The sequence below is a fragment of the Electrophorus electricus genome, chromosome 16, assembly GCF_041902795.1.
Source record: "Electrophorus electricus isolate QZ-2024a chromosome 16, ASM4190279v1, whole genome shotgun sequence".
NCBI lineage: Eukaryota > Metazoa > Chordata > Actinopteri > Gymnotiformes > Gymnotidae > Electrophorus > Electrophorus electricus.
The window spans coordinates 18,075,136-18,097,653 of NC_137512.1; the positions used below are offsets into that span (position 1 = coordinate 18,075,136).

Genomic DNA, 22,518 nt, shown 5'->3' on the forward strand with positions numbered 1-22,518 from the left:
CCCAGAGTTTGGGCAGCTCTTTAATAGCAAATCGCTTTCATTTCATCCCCGCCCCCCCTTTTTTTTTCTTTAGCTCAAAAGTGTATTGGTGCAGCTTAGCAATAAAAGGTGCAGCCAGAGCTGCTAGCACATGCTGTGTGCCTGCCAGTGCCCAGGGGCCTATGACACAGGAAGCAACTACATAGATGGCTCACCCACAGCTCAAGGTGCCTCCAGCTGCCAGAGTGTCAGAGGAGAGGTAAGATCCATTCTTCTGTCTGCTTTGTGTCACTTCTCTCCCTCTTTGCCTCTCTCTCTCTCTCTCTCTCTCTCTCTCTCTCTCTCTCTCTCTCTCACTCTCTCTCTCTCTCACACACACACACACACACACACACACACACACACACACACACACACACACACTGCACCCAGCCCAGTTACAGCCCACCCAGCACCAGCCCAAAACTGCAGAACAGAGATGCAGTTCTGGAAGCCGGTGCAGAGGATGCTGACAGAAAGGAAAAAAATAGACAAAGAGAACTGCACCACTCACACACATGGAGCCACATGCACCCTGAAAGGGTGTGGAAACATGCAAGGGCAGAGATGTGTGTTTGTACAGTGGGTGTGTGTGTCTCTGTTTGCGTATGTGTGTGTGTGTGTGTGTGTGTGTGTGTGTGTGTGTGTGTGTGTGTGTGTGTAAGAGAGAGAGAAAGACTTTTTTATATATAACCATTGGCCACACCACAACCCTTTTTGGAGACACTTTTTGAAACATTCAGTACACAGTCGATAAGTTGTGCAGATATGAGTTAAAGCGCCATAGCCATTGACACGGCCATGTACCCTACAAACCTCCTCCCCAACCTCTACATCCTACCAACCCAAGTGTGGAGAAAATAACATAGAAAATGGCATAATGATACTCCAGTGTGCCCAAAGTCTCTAGTTGTATGTTGTATTTCTCTAGTTGTTTGTATGTTGTATGTGTGCATAGCCGCATAGCCAGGTCCTTGCTTTTCTTCATCTTGTTTATTATTTATTATTCATTCATTTATTCATTTTTTATTATTCATACAAATGATGACATTCTGCTATTTTACCCAGTTACACGCCAAAGACTCACCAGCACTTCCAGACTCTTCTTCATCTGTCTTGTAGCTACATACCTCTCACATTCATTACAATACATTGTAGTTTTTGCTTTAGATAATACCATGCTTTAAGATTAATGCTTTAAGGTGTAAATAATAAATCTGGAGTTTAAAAAGTTAATGTCAGTGAATAAGATTTTTACAAAATCTGTGACAGCAAGCACACTATAACATGCAAATCATGTTTTTTCAATATCTTTTTGCAGTAGAACATTTAAAGGCTGAAAAGGGAATATATGAAAAGTATATGTACATCAATAATAAAAATCACATTAAGAATGAGTAATAATGCAGAGAAACCAGAGAACGGATCCTTAAAAATTTATTGATTTAAATGTATGATGAAATCATATATGACAGTACAAAACAAAAATACCCTTGCATAGATCACAGACCATGCCTTTGTCAATATCTGACACCTTGTAGTGAAATTCCTCTAACAAAATATTAAAAAGAAAATAATTAATACACGAATGTCATTTTTACATGTAACAAACATGATAATCTAACTCATTTGTATAATATGAACATATAGCTGATATGCTTGATATTTGATGACTTTGGTATGCTTTCAGAGCATACTGCATTTCCACTGGAACTTACTGTAACCTCCCAGATAGTGTTACATACTCATCATCCTTAGCAAATTCAACTGGCTGAAAAAAAACTTTATGATCTGTGGGTTGAGATTTGACTGGGGACAGAAAATAAGTCCCCAGACCAAAGGAAAAAGAATCAGATGACAATGGAGCAATGGAGGAAGGGAGTGGCTGTGACAGCCTTGGGTGCACACGAGAGCAAGGGCTTTAAAAACGGTGCAACCAGAACATAGTCGACCCTCTGTTTCGAAAGACTAAGCTCATGCATTCACAGACCATGCAGATTATTATTAGAATTATTATTATTTTTTTTGCAATTGGTTGAGATATGTATCTTTACAGTATAATTTCACAATGGGATTTCATTTTGGTACACTTGTATGATGTTGACAGTGTGATAAATGTAAACGACAGATGCAAATGCCATTTTTAAATTCTATTTGAAGATTGATAATACTAGCTATAATCTATCTATTTGTCATGGCTTGTCATAAGGACTCATCTGAGTCTGCTGTTGTTTTTAGTAAGGGCATGGTTTTTCTGAACCACATTAATCTACTGAGCCACAGAAAGAAAAACGTTAATAGCAACATGAGGCTGCACAGGTGAAGAAACTACTTATGTTCTCTGAAGCGCTATGCCCTGGAGACATGGCCACGTCCTGGAGACCTGGACAGTCCCTGGAGACATGACCACACCCTGGAGACATGACCAGGCTCTGGAGACATGACCACGCCCTGGAGACCTGGACAGTCCCTGGAGACATGACCACGCCCTGGAGACATGACCAGGCCCTGGAGACCTGGACAGTCCCTGGAGACATGGCCACGCCCTGGAGACCTGGACAGTCCCTGGAGACATGACCACGCCCTGGAGACATGACCAGGCCCTGGAGACATGACCACGCCCTGGAGACCTGGACAGTCCCTGGAGACATGGCCACGCCCTGGAGACATGACCACGCCCTGGAGACCTGGACAGTCCCTGGAGACATGGCCACGCCCTGGAGACATGACCAGGCCCTGGAGACATGACCACGCCCTGGAGACATGACCACGCCCTGGAGACCTGGACAGTCCCTGGAGACATGGCCACGCCCTGGAGACATGACCAGGCCCTGGAGACATGACCAGGCCTTTTACTTCAGCATTGTAGCAGGTTACTTTTACAGCATTAATAACTACATGATTGCATGTCATTTGTCACTCTCTAGCATAATCTCTAAAACAGTGTGTCACTTTATCTTTTTGATCCTTACCGGAAGTAGTTAGTTTAATCACTAACACTATTCAAAATCAAAAAGAAAGAAAGAAAGAAAAAAGAGACCATCAGCTTAATCCGTGGGAATTACTGAATTATTGAAATTCTCAGTTATTTATAATGAAAATCTTTAGTGGCTATCATTTTGGATTACAAACTCAATAGAATCACTCTGAACGGCATTTTTCTTTTTTTGCGCCAACCTTAACCAAGATTAATATTACTCAGTAAGAAATATGGCAACAAAACGTTTTGTTATAAACATGTGGGGTAGCAGCTTTTCATTTTGTTGTCCTGTCCCAGACAGGACAAAACAACATCAACAACAACAGCAACATCAACAACAACAAAACAACCTCAGGAAGTGCTATATGTCATTACAGTGCTTCTTCTTGCTTTATGGTCGTAACATAAGAGGAAAAAAAACCTTTTCTACCTTTAGTATAACTATTACAAGTATAACTACTAAAATAACCAGAGCCCTTGTTAAATGTTGCATTCTAAGAAACCCAGTGTAAATACATGACAGTTGCTTTTAAATTCAGTCCCTGTAAATATGAATCTCTAAACTCTATTGCTGCCATAATATATGTTTTTGTTAAATATATGCATAGCACCATATGGCTCAATCACTGTTCATGTGCCACTGTTAGCTGGTTCTCCCTAACGTACAATTTAACACACTGAAATAAATGGGCATTGTTTTGTAGCTTTGTCTTAGTAGGTGGTAGCCTAACTTAAATCTACATTTTATTAAATTTTTTAGTTCTATCACTATTTTTTTACATTTACATCAGACATATTAACATGGATTAACCTAGGCAGTTGCTTCATAAAAACATTTGCAGTGCCCACTGGAAATAAAAGTTCCAAAAGGCAGGGTGTTTCATATCAGATTGGAGTTACTTTTTGAAGTACTTTTTCAACCATATCTCATTTTGCAAATTATATCACTTCTTAATAATAGTCATTATATAAGTCATTTTCTTAATTAACATAAGTGGGCCCAACTTAAAGCTATTTGTTTCTGCACAGTGTAACCTTCCATAGGTTACAATAACTTACACCAAAGATGACAGACAATCTTTGGCTGACTCAAGACACATGTTTTTTTCAAAGACACAGGGTTTTTTTTATATGGAAAAACTACACAGAATATGCATTTTGGACATGTTTCCCAAATTCAAATTTTATAAAGTTATTCTAATTTGTAATCCTAGATGTACATACTGCTCATCTGAGGATCAGGTTGCAGACCTTTCCCACAAACACAGCTATGATGATAAAAATATAACAAACATGAAGCTCAGAATGCCAAGTAAAAGCAGGAGTCTTGATTGTGCATAGCTAAAAGGACCGGGACTCAGGGAACAGTCGCATTGCTGCATTTATTTAAGTGCTTCCATAAAGGCTTGCTGTTGGGGTCCTCTGAAATCAAGTTTTTATTATTGGAGTATAACACACAACTGGCCAGAGCATTCCCACATTTACAGGGGCTCGACACCGAGGAGATATTTTGTCCAGTGGTGACCTCACTTCCTCCCCACAGTGACAACCTCACTGAGGTAGACTCATTATGGCACAACACAAGTTAAAACTACAATGCAAGGCAGATTTTTTAAAAAAATCTATAAGAGATACCCCTCTTCCCCATTTGATGTGGCCCATTTTTAATGTCCTATCAGGGCCTTAGTGCATGATAATGCAGAAGAGTCAAGTTGTGCCTGACAACCATATGTCATGTTAGGGGTTTTTTTGTACCCTTGTTTTTTCCACACGTGCTTTTAGTTTACTTGCTATGCTATGACAGAAACAGCCTTCTGTTATAACTCCATGAAATCCATTTAACCGAGGCACTTTCACCTATCTTACTATTGAGAGGGTCAAAAGGCACTAGCAACTAATAAAAGTAATTACTTTGCATCCTGCTTGAGAAAATTCGTGATGCCCTAAATTTGTCTGCAAATATGAAAGCATGAATTGTATTTGGCTCATTGTTCTCTTTTTGAGAAAAGGCCCATGCATTGCACTATTGTAAGTTATACTTATTTTTAACAGGTGCTTATTATGAGTATATGCAATTTCATAGTATTAATTGTTTTGTTTTCTCTGGTTCTTAGAGTACTTTTATATTAGAAAGTTTGCATCCCTGTGCTGGGGGCTTGCATATATTTTTTGTCACATTTCAGAAAATTTCAGGATTCAAAGTCCCTACTTTCCCTGATAGTAACACTGACACCTTTCAAGGTGTCTACATTGCAACAAGCTGTATAATACCTGTGTCATGCATTAAATATACTAGGATACACAGTACCTTAGTTTGAATAGGCCATAATGCAAGTTATTTTAACATGCTATGTTCTCATTAAGATGGTTTCCCTTAAGTTTCAACATTCAGTCCTTAGATATATCTAAATGAGAAGCATTTCGAATCATATTCTCATTAAGATGGTTTCCCTTAAGTTTAAACATTCAGTCCTTAGATATACCTAAATGAGAAGCATTTCAAATGAGAAGTATTTCAGATCAAATCATATCAAACTAATGCATTTTTCAAGACAATGATTGACAGGTAATAAATGAAAAGGGAGAGGGAGAAAGAAATTGGTCGAATGAGGTAACGTCTCACACATGCCAAGGTCAAAATGAAGATAATCGAAACATGCTTGTTGATAAGCTATTTTTCTCCCTTTCATTGTGCTGTTTTGCATCTAAAGGGCATGGCATTGAATCACTTGGTGATATCTGTTACAGCATCTGCTGAAAAGGAGCAGCATTGCGGATGTCCATGAGGTGGGGACTTTGTCCCTCACAGCAGGCCAGCAGGAAATCAGTCTTGTTGCTATAAGGTGCTTAGCTGGTCAGTAGGTGTGGAGTACCATGAGGAAGACCACGTGCAGGCCAAACACAGCCGATGGCTCACCTTGTCCTCATGGGACGGATGTCATTTTAAGCATTTGCCTTGGATGCATTGTGCAATTTGCTGACATGTAATCTGTGATCCATGTAATTTGTAATCCATGTAATCTGTAATCCATGCATTATGTTTCAACAATCACCACAGCTGGCTAAGAAGAGTCATCCAGAGTCCTCATCAGGGCATCTAGAGAATTAGCTGATTCTAGAGAATTAGCTGACGTACAGATGTTCCTATATGTTCTGCAGGGGTCTGCTTCCCAATGTATAGCCTATATGCAGGGCCCTGTTGAAACTGAATTATACTGTTGTATACTTTATATATACATATCTGTATTTGTTTCATATTGTAACATCATATTGTATCTTTTGGTTTGCTGTCCTTTCATCTGCAGTGTATAATAATTGCAGGAGTGCACTAGGGAGTTAAGTGAAGCATTCAAATATTAAAGCAATCAACAATTTAATGGAAACCTTGAAAGTCCCATGGTGCCATGCTAAACTTTAAACATCAGTTAGCAGCTTGCTTTTGTTCACACAGTTCTGATTGGCTATGGTGCAGTTGCCAGTTCTGAGGTTGGCCTCTCGGAAGTTGTCCATGCTGTTGTTCATGTCTCCGTCAATCTCCATGTACTCAGACTTGCTGGCAACCGAAGAGCTGCGCCGGCTTGAGTTAGATTCGGATGCGATGTTGGGATTGCTGACGTTCAGAAGCTGGGCCTGCTCCTCGCCCTCTGTCTCCCTGTGGTAGAAGTAATTGAAATTGGAGACAATGACAGGCACCGGCAGGGCAATGGTGAGCACGCCAGCGATGGCACATAGTGAACCAACGATCTTGCCCCCTATGGTCACAGGAACCATGTCTCCATAGCCTACTGTCGTCATTGAGACGACAGCCCACCAAAAGGCGTCAGGGATGCTGCTGAAGTGAGACTCCAACTCCTCTGCCTCCGCAAAGTACACGGCGCTCGAGAACAAGATGACTCCGATGAAGAGGAAGAAGATGAGCAAGCCGAGCTCTCTCATGCTGGCCTTTAGTGTCTGCCCTAAAATCTGCAGGCCTTTGGAATGGCGGGATAGCTTGAAAATCCTAAACACCCTGACCAGACGAATCACCCTGAGGATGGCCAGTGATGTTGCCTGCTCGCCTTTGACCTCTGTACTCTCTGCATCCTCTGCTAACTCTGTGCCCAGCGTAATGAAATAAGGAATAATAGCTACTATATCTATAGTGTTCATCATGTTCTTAAAGAAGGCTGCCTTGCTTGGACATGCAAGGAACCGGACTATAAGTTCAAAGGAGAACCAGATTATACAGAGGGTCTCTACAATAAAGAAGGGGTCAGTGAGGATGTTTGGTTTATAGAAGAAGGTGCTGTTGCCTATTGTCTGTATTCTCCCCTTGGGGTCCTCTTTCAGTTCAGGCAAAGTCTCCAAACAGAAAATAACGATGGAAATTAAAATGACCATGACAGACACTATAGCAATGCCTCGCGCTGGTCCTGAGCTCTCAGGGTGTTCAAAAAGGAGCCAGATCTGACGCTGGAACTCCTTCTCAGGCAGGGGCCGCTCTTCTTCACGGATGAACCCTTCATCCTCGCGGAACTTTTCCATTGCCTCCACCCCAAGTTCATAGAACTTAATTTCTTCAGAGAACATGTCCAAAGGGACATTCGCTGGCCTCCTCAGCCGCCCACCAGACTGGTAGTAGTAGAGGATAGCGTCAAAGCTTGGACGGTTTCGGTCAAAGAAGTATTCATTTCTCAAGGGGTCGAAGTAGCGCATTCTCTTCTTGGGATTCCCCAGCAGAGTCTCTGGGAACTGTGCGAGAGTTTTGAGCTGGGTTTCGAAGCGCAGCCCGGCAATGTTGATAACCACCCTCTCGCAGCATTCATGGTCATCATGATCGGGGGAGTATGTATCCTGTGGATGCCCCGGCACAGCTGACGTCTCATCCATGTTATCTCCGGCTACTACGGTCATCCTGCAAGTCCAAGTCAAAGCACTGCAGGACTGCGGTTAGTGAGATGGAACAAACATCTAGTCCCTCTTCCTTGAATGCTTCCTCGGCTGGGTCTCCTTGTCCCGCTGTGATTCCCTACTCACTGAGCTGGCTTGTTCCCCAGCTTGGGGCTATCTCACTTTTCCTCAGTGTGCACCCACTGCAGCTCCATTGCTCCTTTCCACTGCATCCGTTACTGCTGCCTCTGTCACCCAGTCAGAGAGGGGGAAAAAAACGGATCGAACAGCGGAGATATTTACTACCTCAGCAATTTCACTCTATCTATCTATCTATCTATCTATCTATCTATCTATCTATCTATCTATCTATCTATCTATCTATCTATCTATCTATCTATCTATCTATCTATCTATCTATCTATCTAATCATTTATTTGTTAAACATGTATTATTCGGCACAGTTTATTCCATTTCGTGACTAGATTCAAAAGGACTATACTTTTCTCAGTGAAAATCTAATGGGACTGTCTCAGATTACTTTTCAAGCTTCATCCACTCTCATTGTTCAAGACCGAAACGAACTCAGGAACGAAGAAGTAGACTAAAGAAAGTAAGAAGAGAAGCAGCACCGACAATATTATAACCGATATTTCAAAGCGCCTTAAGGTCAGAAATACAAATATTGTTCTTACCTCGTGCAGATCCGAAGGAATACTGGTGGAATGCGTCTTGTCCGCCCGCGGAGTCATCAGCTGTCAATAATACCGCCTTTGTCTCGCGTGCATTAATTAACACTTCGCATCTCTTTACGCACGAGCCGTTTTCCTTAGAGTCATCAAAAGCTGTAGTTGTTCATTCCCGTCCTAGGGAACAACAAACCATGTCCGATCTGGTTGCGTGAAAAGCAAAAGTGTTCTCTTACTTTATTACTTTAAAAAATAAGTGTTTGAAATGTTTTCACGTGCGGCTGAAGATTCCGCAGAATGGATTTCAGTTCAAAGAAAGCGAACGAAAAAGTGCTAAAAAGAATTTTTTTTAAAGAACGCGAAGCCGCAACATCCTCCTTCCCTACTTGTGCGGCGGCACATCGGTGTGAATGGTTTATACCGCATGAGAAATTCTACTGCTGCAGCTCGGGGGGCAGATACATTAAGGGGCAAACGCGAACCCATGCCATTTCCAGACACTACTGCATCAGCAAAAAAAAATCACTCTTACGAGTAGAAACGATGAGGAAAGGTCTGTTTTTTCTGGATACACTGATATGGGAATGGAAGTAGAAGGGGATTAAGGGGCAAAATCAATAAGAGAATAATTTCTTAATAACAATCAGCATATTGTTACACATGAGAGAAAAAGGCAGAGCGAGGGGGTGGCAAAGCGAGAACGACAGGATGAGGTGGGGGAGGGTTCGACGCAATGCAGACCGGCTCTCTACTAAAGCATATTGCCACAAGTGCTTTTGCACGGTGAAAAAAAAACCATGAGTGTTTGTGTGCTATCACTGATGCAGGGTTTGATTCGCTACGGACTAATTGTAGACAACTGTTCTCTAGCTAGCACGACAGCATCTATACCAAAAAACAGGCTTGTCAATCCAATGTTTCTGTCATGGCGTGTTGAAGTACAGCATAAAATAGCTGAAAAAATATTTCACAAGCCTATTTCACTATGTGATTTGACATGTTTAAAATAGCGATAATAACATGGAATAGCATCGGCATTTCGCGTTCGGGTAACACTGACATATCACTGGCAACGGCATCTTGTGTTAGGATATGGTGGCATGTGTTTTGGGATCAGCATCTCGTGTTCAGGTGACAGTGGCATTCGCATCTTACGTACGGTGACAGTGGCATCTGGCATATGCCAATGTCATCGACATCTGTTTTGTGACATTGGTATATGTCGTTGTGAAACATCTTGCATAGCTAACGCATTAACCTACGTATAGGTATCACTTATGTTTAGGATACTAGCACGTACACGGACCTTTAGACTAAGTATCTGGCGTGTAGTCTTAAGCTAGCACATAATCTAATGTCAGTTTGTTTTTGGACTACATGCTGTTCCCATGCGGACATCACGCTAAATGTCCGTGTCAGGCACAAAAGACGAGAACTGAAAGTCACTTATGATTCTAGGTGCCAGTTCCTAGTGGTAAGGTAGGTGGTACATCGCATTGGCACATTTTACCCCTTATCTGTAGTGCCAACTCTTAGGGGTATATGACACTCCTCAAAGACACCACACACGGCACTGCTGCAGAACAACATTAGGATGGACATTAGATAAAATGTCATTATTGCATGTGATGCTCTAATGGCACTGCGCAAAAAAAATGACATGTGGACTGTGCAAAAGTTTATGCCACATTAAATAGTGAATGTTTCATTTTTTCCCAACAACTTAATTTTAGTAAATAAATAGAAAGGGTGCACTAAAATTAGTCAAAAATACTACATTTATTTGTTATATTTTGAAAATCAACATGGAATTTGTGTTAGGTTATTAAAACCTTTGCAAAACACTATACTATTAATAACTTGAATCTATAAATCAGAAGTGGCATAAGATCCGATATGAAAATAACCTCTACAAATGAAATGTGGTACTTTCCATATACCAGTACAAACTGGCACTTTCCTTATCTTATCTTGAGTTTTCCATTTCAGAGCACATCAGTGTCAATAATATGCTGCAGACTACCATCCTGTATAGTTTTACCAATACCAATATGCAAAATCACATATCAGTGTAGACTAGTCAGTCCAATTCCTTTTTGCTCCTATATAATAATAAATGTGTTTATGTAATTAGTACAGTTATGTAAAGGGACTTCTCAAACTCTAGTTGCCTCTGGTGCTTGACAGGCCACCAATGCAAATAAAACTTTGCATTGGCCTAGAGCCGTCGTCTGTGCCTGCTTCTGAGCAACTTTATTTAGTAGTTAAGTTGCTAATGCTTTGTGCTTATACTGCTGTTATTATTGCTTTTGTTTTGAGATTTGCTTGAGTCGAGTAGTCATGGAGAATAAAGATTCTCCCAACTTAACTGCCTCTCTTTCTCTCTGTCCTTGCTCCTACCATCACAGAAAGCACAGCTGACAGGCAGCGAGGTGAGCAGCCCTTATTGGGCTGACCTGATAACTGTCCAGTTGGTGGCTCATGGACATTGTGGATAGACATGCCTGCTGTGTGCAGAGCTTCTTTGTGAGTCAAGCCTACGAGGGGGTGTGGTGCCATATCTTCGTTGGGCTTTGTTGTCCTGTGTGCATTGTATTTCACATACCAGCCATATATGCCTGACCATGCCAAGGTCAAATTCGTCATCTTCAGACTCACAGGGAGGTCTAGGACTTGGGGACTGCACTAGTATCCTGTTCTTCTCTGTTGCTGGCCAACTACCCTAAGTTCATTAAGGAACTCAGAGGTTTTCCGCCATCCCTGCTGGGGTAGGATCCGTGGCCAAGCCCTGCTGCGTCTAAAGCAGGGCACTTGATCAGTGGAGTATGCAATGGAATTCTGGGCACTGGCTGTTGGGACACACTGGAACAAACCAGCCCTTGACGATGTCATCATGGGAGAATTGTAAGAAGAGCTGCAGGCAGAACTCACCTGCAAACAGGAGGTGGTGATCCTTAACGAGGTTGTCTATCTTGCCATCACCTATGAAAGCCTGGAAGAGAAACACCACTCTCTTTGCAGAGAGTCGCCTCTGCAGGAGTCCACGTCACCAGCAGGACCAGCTTAAGCCCCTAAGGAACACATTCAGCTGGGTGTCACCGGGGTCCACCATAAGTGAGAGGAAAATAAGAAGTGGTGATCTGGGGAACAGCACGCTCAGTTGTTGCGAAGTTCTCCCTCTTAGTGATGGTCACACACACATGGGTCACTCTTCTCATTTCAGCGCTGGTGGACTCTGGTGCAGCAGGCAACCTCATGGACCAAGGACTCACCAGGAGACTGAGGATAAAGGCAGTACCTCTGCTGTCTCCACTCCATGTGCACACACTCGATGGAGCACCTGTGAGCTCAGGGTTTACTCACACGTTACTCCCTGTGTCTATAGAAATGAACAGCACACAGGCAGAATATCTATCATTTTATCTGTGTTCTTTCCCATCAATTCATCACACTATTTCTCCCTTGGTGGCATACAAACAGTCCATACATATCCTGGGCACACATTTGCATCACTGAATGGGCTGTCTCCTGTTATACTCGCTGCCTCAACCAACCCGTGCTCCTCCTGTCCACCTCTGTGGAAACCCCAGAAGCCAACAACTCCATCCCCATTTCTGCACAGAATAAGGACATAGATGAGGTCTGCTCTTCCAGGAGGAGGAGCAGGTCATGGAGCAGTACATCAAGGAGGCTGTAGGCCAGGGTTACATCTGCTCCTCCACCTTGCCTGCCATCTTCTTCATTAAAAAGAGAGATGGCGGGCTGAGGCTATGCATAGATTATAGAGGTCTTAACACTTTACTAGTTACGTACCTGTGCCCACTGCCTCTAGTGTCAGCTGCTACGGGGAGCACAGTACTTTATTAAGTTAGACCTATAGGCCTATAAACTCATTAGGAATAAGGTCTTTAGCATGGCCTTTAGCATAACCTCAGAACACTACAAGTACCTGGTCCTTCCATACGGCCTAGCCACAGCACCCTTGGTCTTTCAGGAATGCATCAGTGAGGTCTTAAGGGAGTTTCTGGGTAGAGCCGTCCTCACCTACATTGATGGCATTTTGATCCATTGGCCTTCCTTTGACCAACATGTTCATGATGTATGTCTAATCCTTAACACTCTCCTGACTTGAATTGCAAGCTAGAGAAGTGCGAGTTTCTCCTCTGTGAAGTAAACTTCCTAGGTTACATCATTAGGGAGGGCTCCATGCACATGCAACCCTGCAAAGTGGACCAGCTAGCCCAAACCCCAGATGCTCCAGCAGTTCCTGGGGTTCAGCAAGTTCCATTGGCGGTTCATCTGGTCCTTCAGCACCCTGGTCAGACCTCTGATCGACCTGCTCCTTGGGCAAGCTACCCACCTAAAGTGGACGCCGGTGGCTGATATTATTTTCGAAGACCTCAAAACTGTGTTCACCAACACCCCTGTACTGCAACAGCCCAATCCCACCAAGCCCATCATTGTGGAGATTGACACTTCTTATGTTGGTGCTGTGCTGTCCCAGCGAGCAGGTGACAGCTGTAAGCTACTTCCCATCACCTATTTCTCACATTAGCCGAACCCCACAGAGTACCACTATGGAGTTGGTGATCAAGAGCTAGCCATGAAGATTTCCTTTGGGGAGTGGAAGTACTGGCTCGATGGAGTGCAGCACCCCTTCACAGTGATCACCAGTGACAAAAACTTGGAGCACCTCCAGAAGGCAAAACGGCTCAACTCCAGGCAGGCACAGTGGTCTGTCTTTTTCTCCCAGATGGTGTTTCAGATCTCCTAAAGACTGGGGGAGAAGGTGGACATGCTCTCCAGGCAGTACAGTGCTGAGGCACATGCCACCAGCCAGGAGCCAGTCCTCCCACCTTCCTGCTTCATCGGAGCTGTACACTGGGACTTGAATATTGAGGTTGCTAATTCCCACCCTCAGTGCCTGGCACACCAACTCTATGTTCCCCTGAGATATCACATTTCTCTCATCACATGGGCACATACCTCCTTGGATACAAGGCACCCCCTGTAGTCACTTTGAGTTTGTACTGTTGTTATTAACAGCTTGCTTTTTTTTTCCGAGATTTACTTGAGTTGAGTAGTTATGGACAATAAAGATTCTCCCAACTTTAGCCCACCTCTCACTCCCTCCTTCCTGCTATCATCACAGCCTGGTCAAAGGTCAAATAACAAGAATTTTAAAAATCCTCATTCGTTACCCTTCCTATCATAATTCTAATCTGCAGAAGTAACAATTGTATTGATATTATGAATCATTTCATTTTTATTGAATGAAATCCATCAACAACAACTATAGCATATAAGGTACTTTTACTAGAGAACCACAGGTAAAGAAAGAGTTTTGGTATGCTATGGAATAAACAATGATGATAAAAGTAACAAAAGTGAGCTGTGGATATAGTCATGCATGATTTGCCACAGTTAGGATTTGGCAGATAAAGAAGAATACAACAACAAAAATTACACATATGAATTCAGATTTCAAAATGGTCTAGAAATATAATAATTATAGTAACCCACATTATATGATATAAAACCAGGAAACAATTGTGATACTGAAACACTAAATCCTTTACAAATTTGTAATACAAACTATTCACATACTTATGAGTCAGTTCTTTCTGAATGTCTTCATTCAGGATGTATCCTGTGAAAGCAGTTCCTTCAAGACACAGTGAAAACTATAAGAACATAAAGAAATTAAGCTTAAAACATACATCTCTCAGTCCTTTCTAAGTCCTTTCTAAGTCCCTCAAGCTAGTATTCATAGACAAACAAGCCCAAACATCTCATTGTTCATATAAATACACACTGGCTACTATCTTTCACAAATATCAAACAAACAAAGGGCAATTACCATGTGCCTATTGGACCATGTGCAGAATAAAGTTATTTTGGGGCCTATGCATTTTCTCTGCATACATGTTGGTTCTGTTACACAATGCTCCTTTATGCACTAAACGCTAAACTCTAGTCATGTGACCAGCTACACTCCGCATTTCATTTAACCGTTGCATGAAAAGTACATTTTTAATCAACACATTGCTTAAAGAGGTACCTTTTTAGAAACATTGTCAACATTATTTTTAGAATATATTACATTCCCTTTAATACACTTTAATGACTTTATGAACTCAATATAATCATGAATTTATGACAAAAAAAACAAAATAAACAATTAAATTAAACATTCCTTTGAGACTGTTACAGGCATAATACATGCCAAATAATTACTCACTGACAATAATCCTACCAAGTTTTGCAAATGCTCTTTGAAAGTGCATTGTCTTTGCAAAATAACACCACACTTAAAATGACTTCTTGCCAATGACCTTTTTAAAATTATTCACAAATACAAGGCACTATGAAAAGAGCTGATAGAAAAAAAAAGAATTCAAAAACGACAAACAATAAGAGAATTATACTAACACAAAGAAGCATTTCGACTATCATCATTTTTCAACATTTGCCAAAAGAAATTAGAAATAAAGAATGCTCGGCATTGCTAGCGTTTTTAAAAAAATCTAAATATTCAATATGACTTTTAGAGATGTGCAATTTTCTGCAGAAAGAACAAGCCACGGAACAACTCAGCCCTTGTGACTTAAAAAGCAGAAACAATATAGGATAGCATTAAAACCATTTAAGGTTTACAGGCTGCAGCACCAGAGTGCAGGCACACATTTAATGTATAGTCCTCTGCCCCTTTTAATAACATTCCTATATAGTATATTATTAGCAATATAATAGCTATATATAATAGCCATTTATTTCCCAAACATCGCTGATAAGTAGTTAACATGATATAAAACCACACCGTAGGTCACGTTATCTGTGTAAAAGTAATGACATAAAAGTTGGTAGACGCTACATTGCAAGCAAGCTAGCTAACTAGAATATTGGGCAACGATGGCGTTTTCCATTGAAGTCCTGAATACTCCTTTGTATGCAAAGGTAGCTACACCGCTAGGTTGCATTGTTTTACATTTAGTTAGTGTATGTAACGGTACAACACTCTTACCCTGCAAAGTCGATATACTATCTTCTAGATCTTTAGGGAAGGCCCCGTTAGATAATGCGTTCAATTTAGTGAATGAGTGAAATTCTTATTAATTAACCCCCCCCCCCCCCCCCCCCCCCCCCGTTTAAAAGTAGAAAATAAGAAAATGTTTCAATTAATACACTGGCATATTTCGGTGTCAGCTAAACGTAAGATGTCGATGACGGTATAGCCAAAAGTAGTATATGCTATACTACTATCTATATACGATCTATATAATACTACACATAGCACCATGGACAGCGAAATGTGGCACGTGCTAAAAGGCAGTATGTAATGTGCTCAAGAAATCGTTGACGTAATCATTATAGCGTTCTTTTTATTTGTTTATTGTTTCAATGTATCTTAAAAGAGACTTTGTTACTTAAAGTCACACACACACACACGTGTATATATAAATATAAATATATATATATATATATATATATATATATATATATATATATATATATATATATAGTAACATATCTTTATGGGGGAAAAAGTCACATTCAGTCATTAGTATATGCTGTACTAAGATATATATATATATATATATATATATATATATATATATATATATATATATATATATATATATATATATATATATATATATATATATATATATGACAATGTGTGCCTTTTTTCCATGAAGCTATATTACAAAACAGGAGTACCCACCTTCGGTGGTTTACTGCCATGATGTAGAGTCTAGTTCCAACACACTAGACAATAATCAGGTGCTACTGATTTAATCAATTCAGGTGCTGATTAGGGTGTAGATTGTAGGCTAATTTCTGCTACATAGTAGTTCTTCAGGACTTGGAGCAACATTTAAATGCAATAATTATAACACATACACCATAGTGATGTTATTGATGTACAATTTGATGTACAAATTCATATGTGATAAAAGTGTTCAACTGTCTGTGCCAGCAATATGGAATGGAAACTCTCAGGTGACATTAAAATGTTAAAATGTCATAGGACTTGTGCGTATGATCTATAGGCATTACAGTTTTCAGCATCCAGCAGCTGAAGTGAGCTCTTAACTGCCAAATATCATCAATAAAATATGGGCAGGAGGCCCCTCCCTTCCTGCACTTTGCATTTCTATGACTGTTCTCTGCATGGGCTTTGCTGGGTCACTAGACTCATTCAGTCGGTCTCAGTATAGTGGTGGTCATCTATCAGTACTATTGGCAGTGTCATTGATCTCAGTAAAGATAAATTATGAAATATATTCACATTTTGGGAAAGAGTATTATTCATTCTCAGCTGTATGGATAATTTAAAAAAGTTTTTTAAAAAGTTAAAAGGTAAAGAAAGAGGACATTTTGGACAGAAGTCCTTAACCACATTGCACAATCAATGTGCTTCTCTATACAGTTGATAAAGAACCTCTGTGTGAAACATCCTGTTTCAGTGGATCCTTGTGTATTTCCATGAAATTCTTTACTGCCATATCTGTAATTACAGTACTGCAGTTACTCCTTAGAATCGTCTTCATATGAATTTATTTAACAGCTAAATAGAGTTTCTGTTCATCCAACATGCTCACTTTCTAGACCAACCCTCTATATCTGCTGATCTTTTGTTCATTTTTTTTTACCTAGTTGCACAACCTCATTTAAAAATGTCAAAACCTTTGTAGGTTTCTCAAAAGGACTGTACTGTAAATATGTACTGCAAATATTGTAACAAGGTAGCTGAAGCAATGCATTTTTGAAACTGGGACCAGCTGAACTGAATATTGTGTAAATCAATTAAATCTTTGCCTTAAAATATTTATTTATAAAAACCATTCACGTGTGTGTGTATATATATATATATATATATATATATATATATATATATATATATATATATATATATATATATATATATATATATATTTTTTTTTTTTCTTTTTTTTTTTTTTTTTAAAAACCAAAACATTTTCATTCATTATACTACTCATGAAGTTTATTCTGTCGAGTCCACATGGGGGTTATTTCATTCCTGTAACAAAACTTATGCACACGAATTGAAAATCCTTGATTTATAAAGCAAAACAGTACTGATTTAGTCAGTACTTACTAGATTGTGCTCCGTTTCCACAAATTCTTCAATTCTAGACGTAAACAACTGATTTATTAATGAACCAACCATTCATGCCCCTAAGCCTAATGCCATGCTTACAAAGACGCTCATTTGACTGAGTGCTTTTTAGGAATTCATACATCAGTCAGCTTGCTTGAGTATTCCTCGTAGTTAAAACTGTAGTACGATAATAAATTGAAATCATCGTCAATTGGATGATCCGAATTAACGAGAGCGGGTTTATTTTTGCCTTTAGAATTATCTTCACATGAAGTCTCCGGTTGAGCACAAGTCACATGCCTGTACTGTGTGTGATCATCCTGATGGTTTTCTTTGTGATAGAAATAACTGAAATTTGATACGATGACAGGGACTGGCAGAGCGATAGTCAGCACACCAGCAACGGCGCATAACGATCCAACAATTTTGCCACCTACGGTAACGGGACTAATATCTCCATATCCAACGGTAGTCATGGTTACCACAGCCCACCAAAAAGAGGCAGGTATGCTTGTATATCCGGAGTCCGGGTCGTCTGCTTCAGCAAAAAAAATCGCACTAGAGAAGAAAATGATGCCTATGATGAGAAAGAATATCAGTAATGCTAGTTCTCGCATACTGGCATTGAGGGTGTGGCCCAAAATCTGAAGACCTTTGGAGTGTCTTGAAAGTTTGAAAATTCGGAATACGCGCACCAAGCGAATAACTCTCAGTATTGCCAAAGACGTAGCCTGTTGCGCTTTTCCTTGGTATTCAGCAAGGTCCAAGAACAGACTTACGAAATATGGTACAATTGCTACTATGTCTATGATGTTCATAATGTTTTTGAAGAAAGCGGACTTGCTTGGACATGAGAGGAACCTAACCAGCAACTCAAAGCAAAACCATGTTATGCACAGTGTCTCCACAAAGAAAAATGGATCTGTAAATGGGTTTAATTTTTCTCCATTAACTGTTACGTTTGTCGCATAGTTTTGGCGAAGTACATCTATGTCCTCTTTGAATTCTGGTAAGGTTTCCAAACAGAAGACTATTACTGACATAACAATTATAATCACTGATATAAGGGCAATCGCCTTGGCCGGCCCAGAACTGTCGGGATACTCAAACAACAACCAGACCTGACGCTGAAAGTCAGTGGTGGGCATCGGGCGTTCATTCTCTTTGAATAAACCTTCATCTTCGATGAAGCGTTCTACTACGCTTTCGTCGATTTCATAAAACTTAATTTCCTCCATAAATATTTCAACCGGAACGTTCGTAGGTCTGCGAAGTCTTCCACCAGACTGATAGTAATAGAGTATGGCATCAAAACATGGTCGGTTCCTATCAAAAAAGAACTCATTTCTCCGTCGGTCAAAGAAACGCATTCTCTTGAGTGGGTCCCCCAGCAAAGTGTTTGGGAAGCGCGCAAGGGTTTTGATCTGGGTCTCAAAGCGCAGGCCAGAGATATTGATAACAATTCTTTCGCTGCCCTCCTGTTCAGCCCTTTCCACACTACAGCCTCCCTGGAAAAAGGGAGTTACCACAGTCTCATCCGAGTCCTCACGGTGAAACACCGTCTTCTTTCCCCCTCGAGGGTGTCGCCTGTCGTTCCTCCACGGTTTTCCACCGCTCCACCAATTTCTAGGATCGGCTAACTCCAGTCTGACGGTGTGTGTAACAATCTTAAATTATAAGGTGTCTGATTATTAATATCCACGTTTAGGTAGACCTAAACCATAGGTGGAAAGCGTCAAAGTGCTACAATGTTGTAGGATTTCTGCGGATAACTTATCCAGACAACGTGCCCACCGGACATTGGAACTTTAAGGTCATCCATAGCTCTTTAAAAAGCAAAGCCCACCCTGCATTTGATTGGCATCTTGACGACCTGTCCGTAAGTTTCCCATAGGCCTACGCTTCAACAAAAATGTTATAACCTACAGTGCTAGGGTAGTGTCACGTGTTCTATGCAGAACTTCCCGCGTTCTTCGAATATTTCCTTTATTGTTTTAGAATATTCCTACATAGTTATTTCTTTGTTTTGTTTATCATTGAGAAGAGTCTAATAGTATGCATGATTACAAATGTTTTTGATTTTTACAAAGAAATTTTGAAATGCAGTTATAGAAAACAATTTTGTGATTTGAATGCTCACCAGTTTGTGCTGATAAAATCTCTTTGTTTTCTACAGGGGAAGAATGTGCACATGTACGCACAATTCTGCTAGCAATTACCGTAACTTTTTAAATAATCATATTAACATCCGGAGGACATAACACCTTCGGAGATATATTCAGAGCAAGTCTATGTCCACATTTTACTCGCACGCAAAAGCCTTACCTTTGGTTATATTTCAAATATGACTGCCTCGTAAAACCAAGGCAATGGAAGCAGGCTGGCGTGACAATTGAGGACATTTCGAAGAAGCAAAAATAATATTTCACACAATTTCACTAGCATTTACTGGTTCTGGGGAAATGTGAACAAAATGTAGTTTCTGATGATCGTGATCGTGTTAAAGTTAACTCTCTTAGTAATTCATTTAGATTTTATTTGTATACACTGCAGTTCCCACCACCTCAGAACATGTTAACGAACTGAGTTGTAGTAGAGTAAGCCCTTTTTAAAGGGCCGCTGTTATCGAAAATGTACTTTCTTATTGAAGTAAAGAATTCTGAAATATTAGCCCGTATAAATGTTAAATTGTTAAAGCACATCATTGCCTCCCGAGTCCATACAGTCTATAAATGGAATCCAAGATGAAAATAGCCTATTTTGGAGTCAGTTTTTCTGACGTCAAAACAACAGGCTCATTTACATATCTCCACCTATCTAGCGTACAGCAGGGCAGCCAATCAGAACAGCGCTCTGCTCCTTTATCTTATATCTTGCTGCTTCCCGATTTCATACTAATCACTAATGCTAACTAGTTTCTGACTATGTACTATGTACTTTAGTTAAGTGTCAAAGTTGAGTATACTTATAAATCCAATATGCGTACTCAGAACCATTCGTTTATTTTAGTATGGTTTGGATGGACATTATTTTCCCATAATACAGTGCAAAACAAAAGAAGGAGTTACTCATGTCTGGAAAATTTTGAAAAAATGGCAGACAACAACACAAGTTTAGCAGTGACAGTGGCAGAAAAAAATGTGACTACAACTTAGATTTTACAAAACTACAAATATAAAAAATCGGTTACTACTTTAATAAGAAAGCTGCATTAAACACATATAAATTTGTGTAATTTAGATAGCCACAATAGCCAACTAGTTAATTAGCTAGCTGGCCATCTTAGTACAGCTTCATTCACCTAACATATCCATATTTGTAAACAAGGTAGAATATCAGGTGTTGCTATTTTAGGTTTAATACCCATGTCAAAAGTAAATAAGTTGCAGCTTCCAATGATGCATTCATTAAGCAATTCTTCATCACATACTATTAGTACAAAACAGAGTAGTATGTTAATACTTTGTGTACTACCCTGCCAAATTTGTACTATTAATATCAGTATGTAGTATATACTTTATAGTATTAGTGTGCAGTATACAATTGGGACACATCCTCTGTTTTAAAGGGGTAGTAACAGAAACAGCCTATTTAATTCTAGGGAATAAAGTAAATGAAGGGAATAAAGTTGTAAATCTAGTGAATGAAGAGGTTGTAAATAAGTTGAGTAAAATTAATTCTCACTGTTTTTGGAACATAAGGCCACTCAAACATTGTAAGTGGACATTATGGAAAATTATTTTAAAAAGTACATGAATAATGTACATAATTTAATGGACAGAGAGGAGACATTTTATTAACCTATGTGAGTAGCAGAACCAATCAAGTGATTGCAGTGAGAATTTGGCCAGTAGAGTGAAAAAAGTAAAAGCAGCACAGCTCACTTAGATTTACAGCAGTTGGCAACACTCTTACATAGAGCAACTTACATATTTCATAGTCTGACAGTACATGTGTTCCCTGGGCTTCAAACCCAGGACCTCTGTATTACTAGCACCTGACTTACCTGCTTCAACAGATGGTATTGCTTTATAGTTAGAACTGAAGCTGCATGTAATGCTGTCTGGGTGGGCAGGTGTGTGCCTTGCGCTCAGTTGGTATCATTGGCTGCAGCGACCCATGATCCTGAACTGGATTAAACAATTTGGAAGACAGAAGAAGATGACTGTAAAGATGAAAGTAATGTTTAGTTTGTCAGTAAGTACTATAGACAATAACACAGATGGGGTTTTTTATCAATCAGAAAAGGAAAGGATGAAAGAAACAATAACCCAGCAAAGCCATGGGAAGTAGGGGTGCGGCAGGTGCTGCAGCATAGCCTAGTGGAGGACCTGCACATCAACCACGATAAAAAAAAACAAAAACATTTTTAAATCCCAACAGCTCCTCCCACTTGAAACTTGTTCTCACATTTACTGTATGTAAACCATTCTCCCCTGGTAATCTGGCCAGGTATGTTAACTGGTGTGGTAGCTTACTAATGCCACTTTTGCTTTACTGTCCAAAGTTGAATTATTTATTTAGTTTTAGCACTTATATATAAGAGCAACACATATTTGAAATAGCAAAAAAGGTTCCTCATTCAGCTAACATGTAACCCGTATCCTTTGCCACTAAAAAAAAACTATTGTAACATATAATATGCTAGTTAATGTGTGTAGTCTGAGACTGTATGAATATTGCTAACAGAAAAATTGACATAGAGCAAGTTTTGAATATTTTGAGTCAGTAAGTTAGGCTCAAGTCAAGCCTGTAAGTTAAAGCCTGTAAGAATTTTATTTAAGCCTATTGTTTGTGTCATCTCATGTTTTGTGAATGGAGAAGGTACTCTAATA

At 40.0% G+C, this 22,518-nt stretch overlaps 2 protein-coding genes across 2 annotated transcripts; both read right to left on the reverse strand.

Annotated features, from left to right (window-relative positions):
* Positions 1 to 1,438: 1,438 nt before the first annotated feature.
* kcna1a (potassium voltage-gated channel, shaker-related subfamily, member 1a) lies at positions 1,439 to 8,965 on the reverse strand. The gene is made up of 2 exons (XM_027013919.2): positions 8,563 to 8,965; positions 1,439 to 8,115 (listed from the first exon to the last, which is right to left on the reverse strand). Exon 2 carries the CDS (start codon positions 7,889 to 7,891, stop codon positions 6,413 to 6,415), a length of 1,479 nt encoding a protein of 492 aa, XP_026869720.1. The 5' UTR covers positions 7,892 to 8,115; positions 8,563 to 8,965; the 3' UTR covers positions 1,439 to 6,412.
* An 8,614-nt stretch (positions 8,966 to 17,579) lies between these two features.
* Positions 17,580 to 19,356, reverse strand: LOC113579731 (shaker-related potassium channel tsha2-like; the record flags this gene model as incomplete). The annotated part of the gene is made up of 1 exon (XM_027013870.3): positions 17,580 to 19,356. A coding segment is annotated over one exon (1,539 nt), but the record flags the coding sequence as incomplete, so codon positions are not given.
* Positions 19,357 to 22,518: the final 3,162 nt, after the last annotated feature.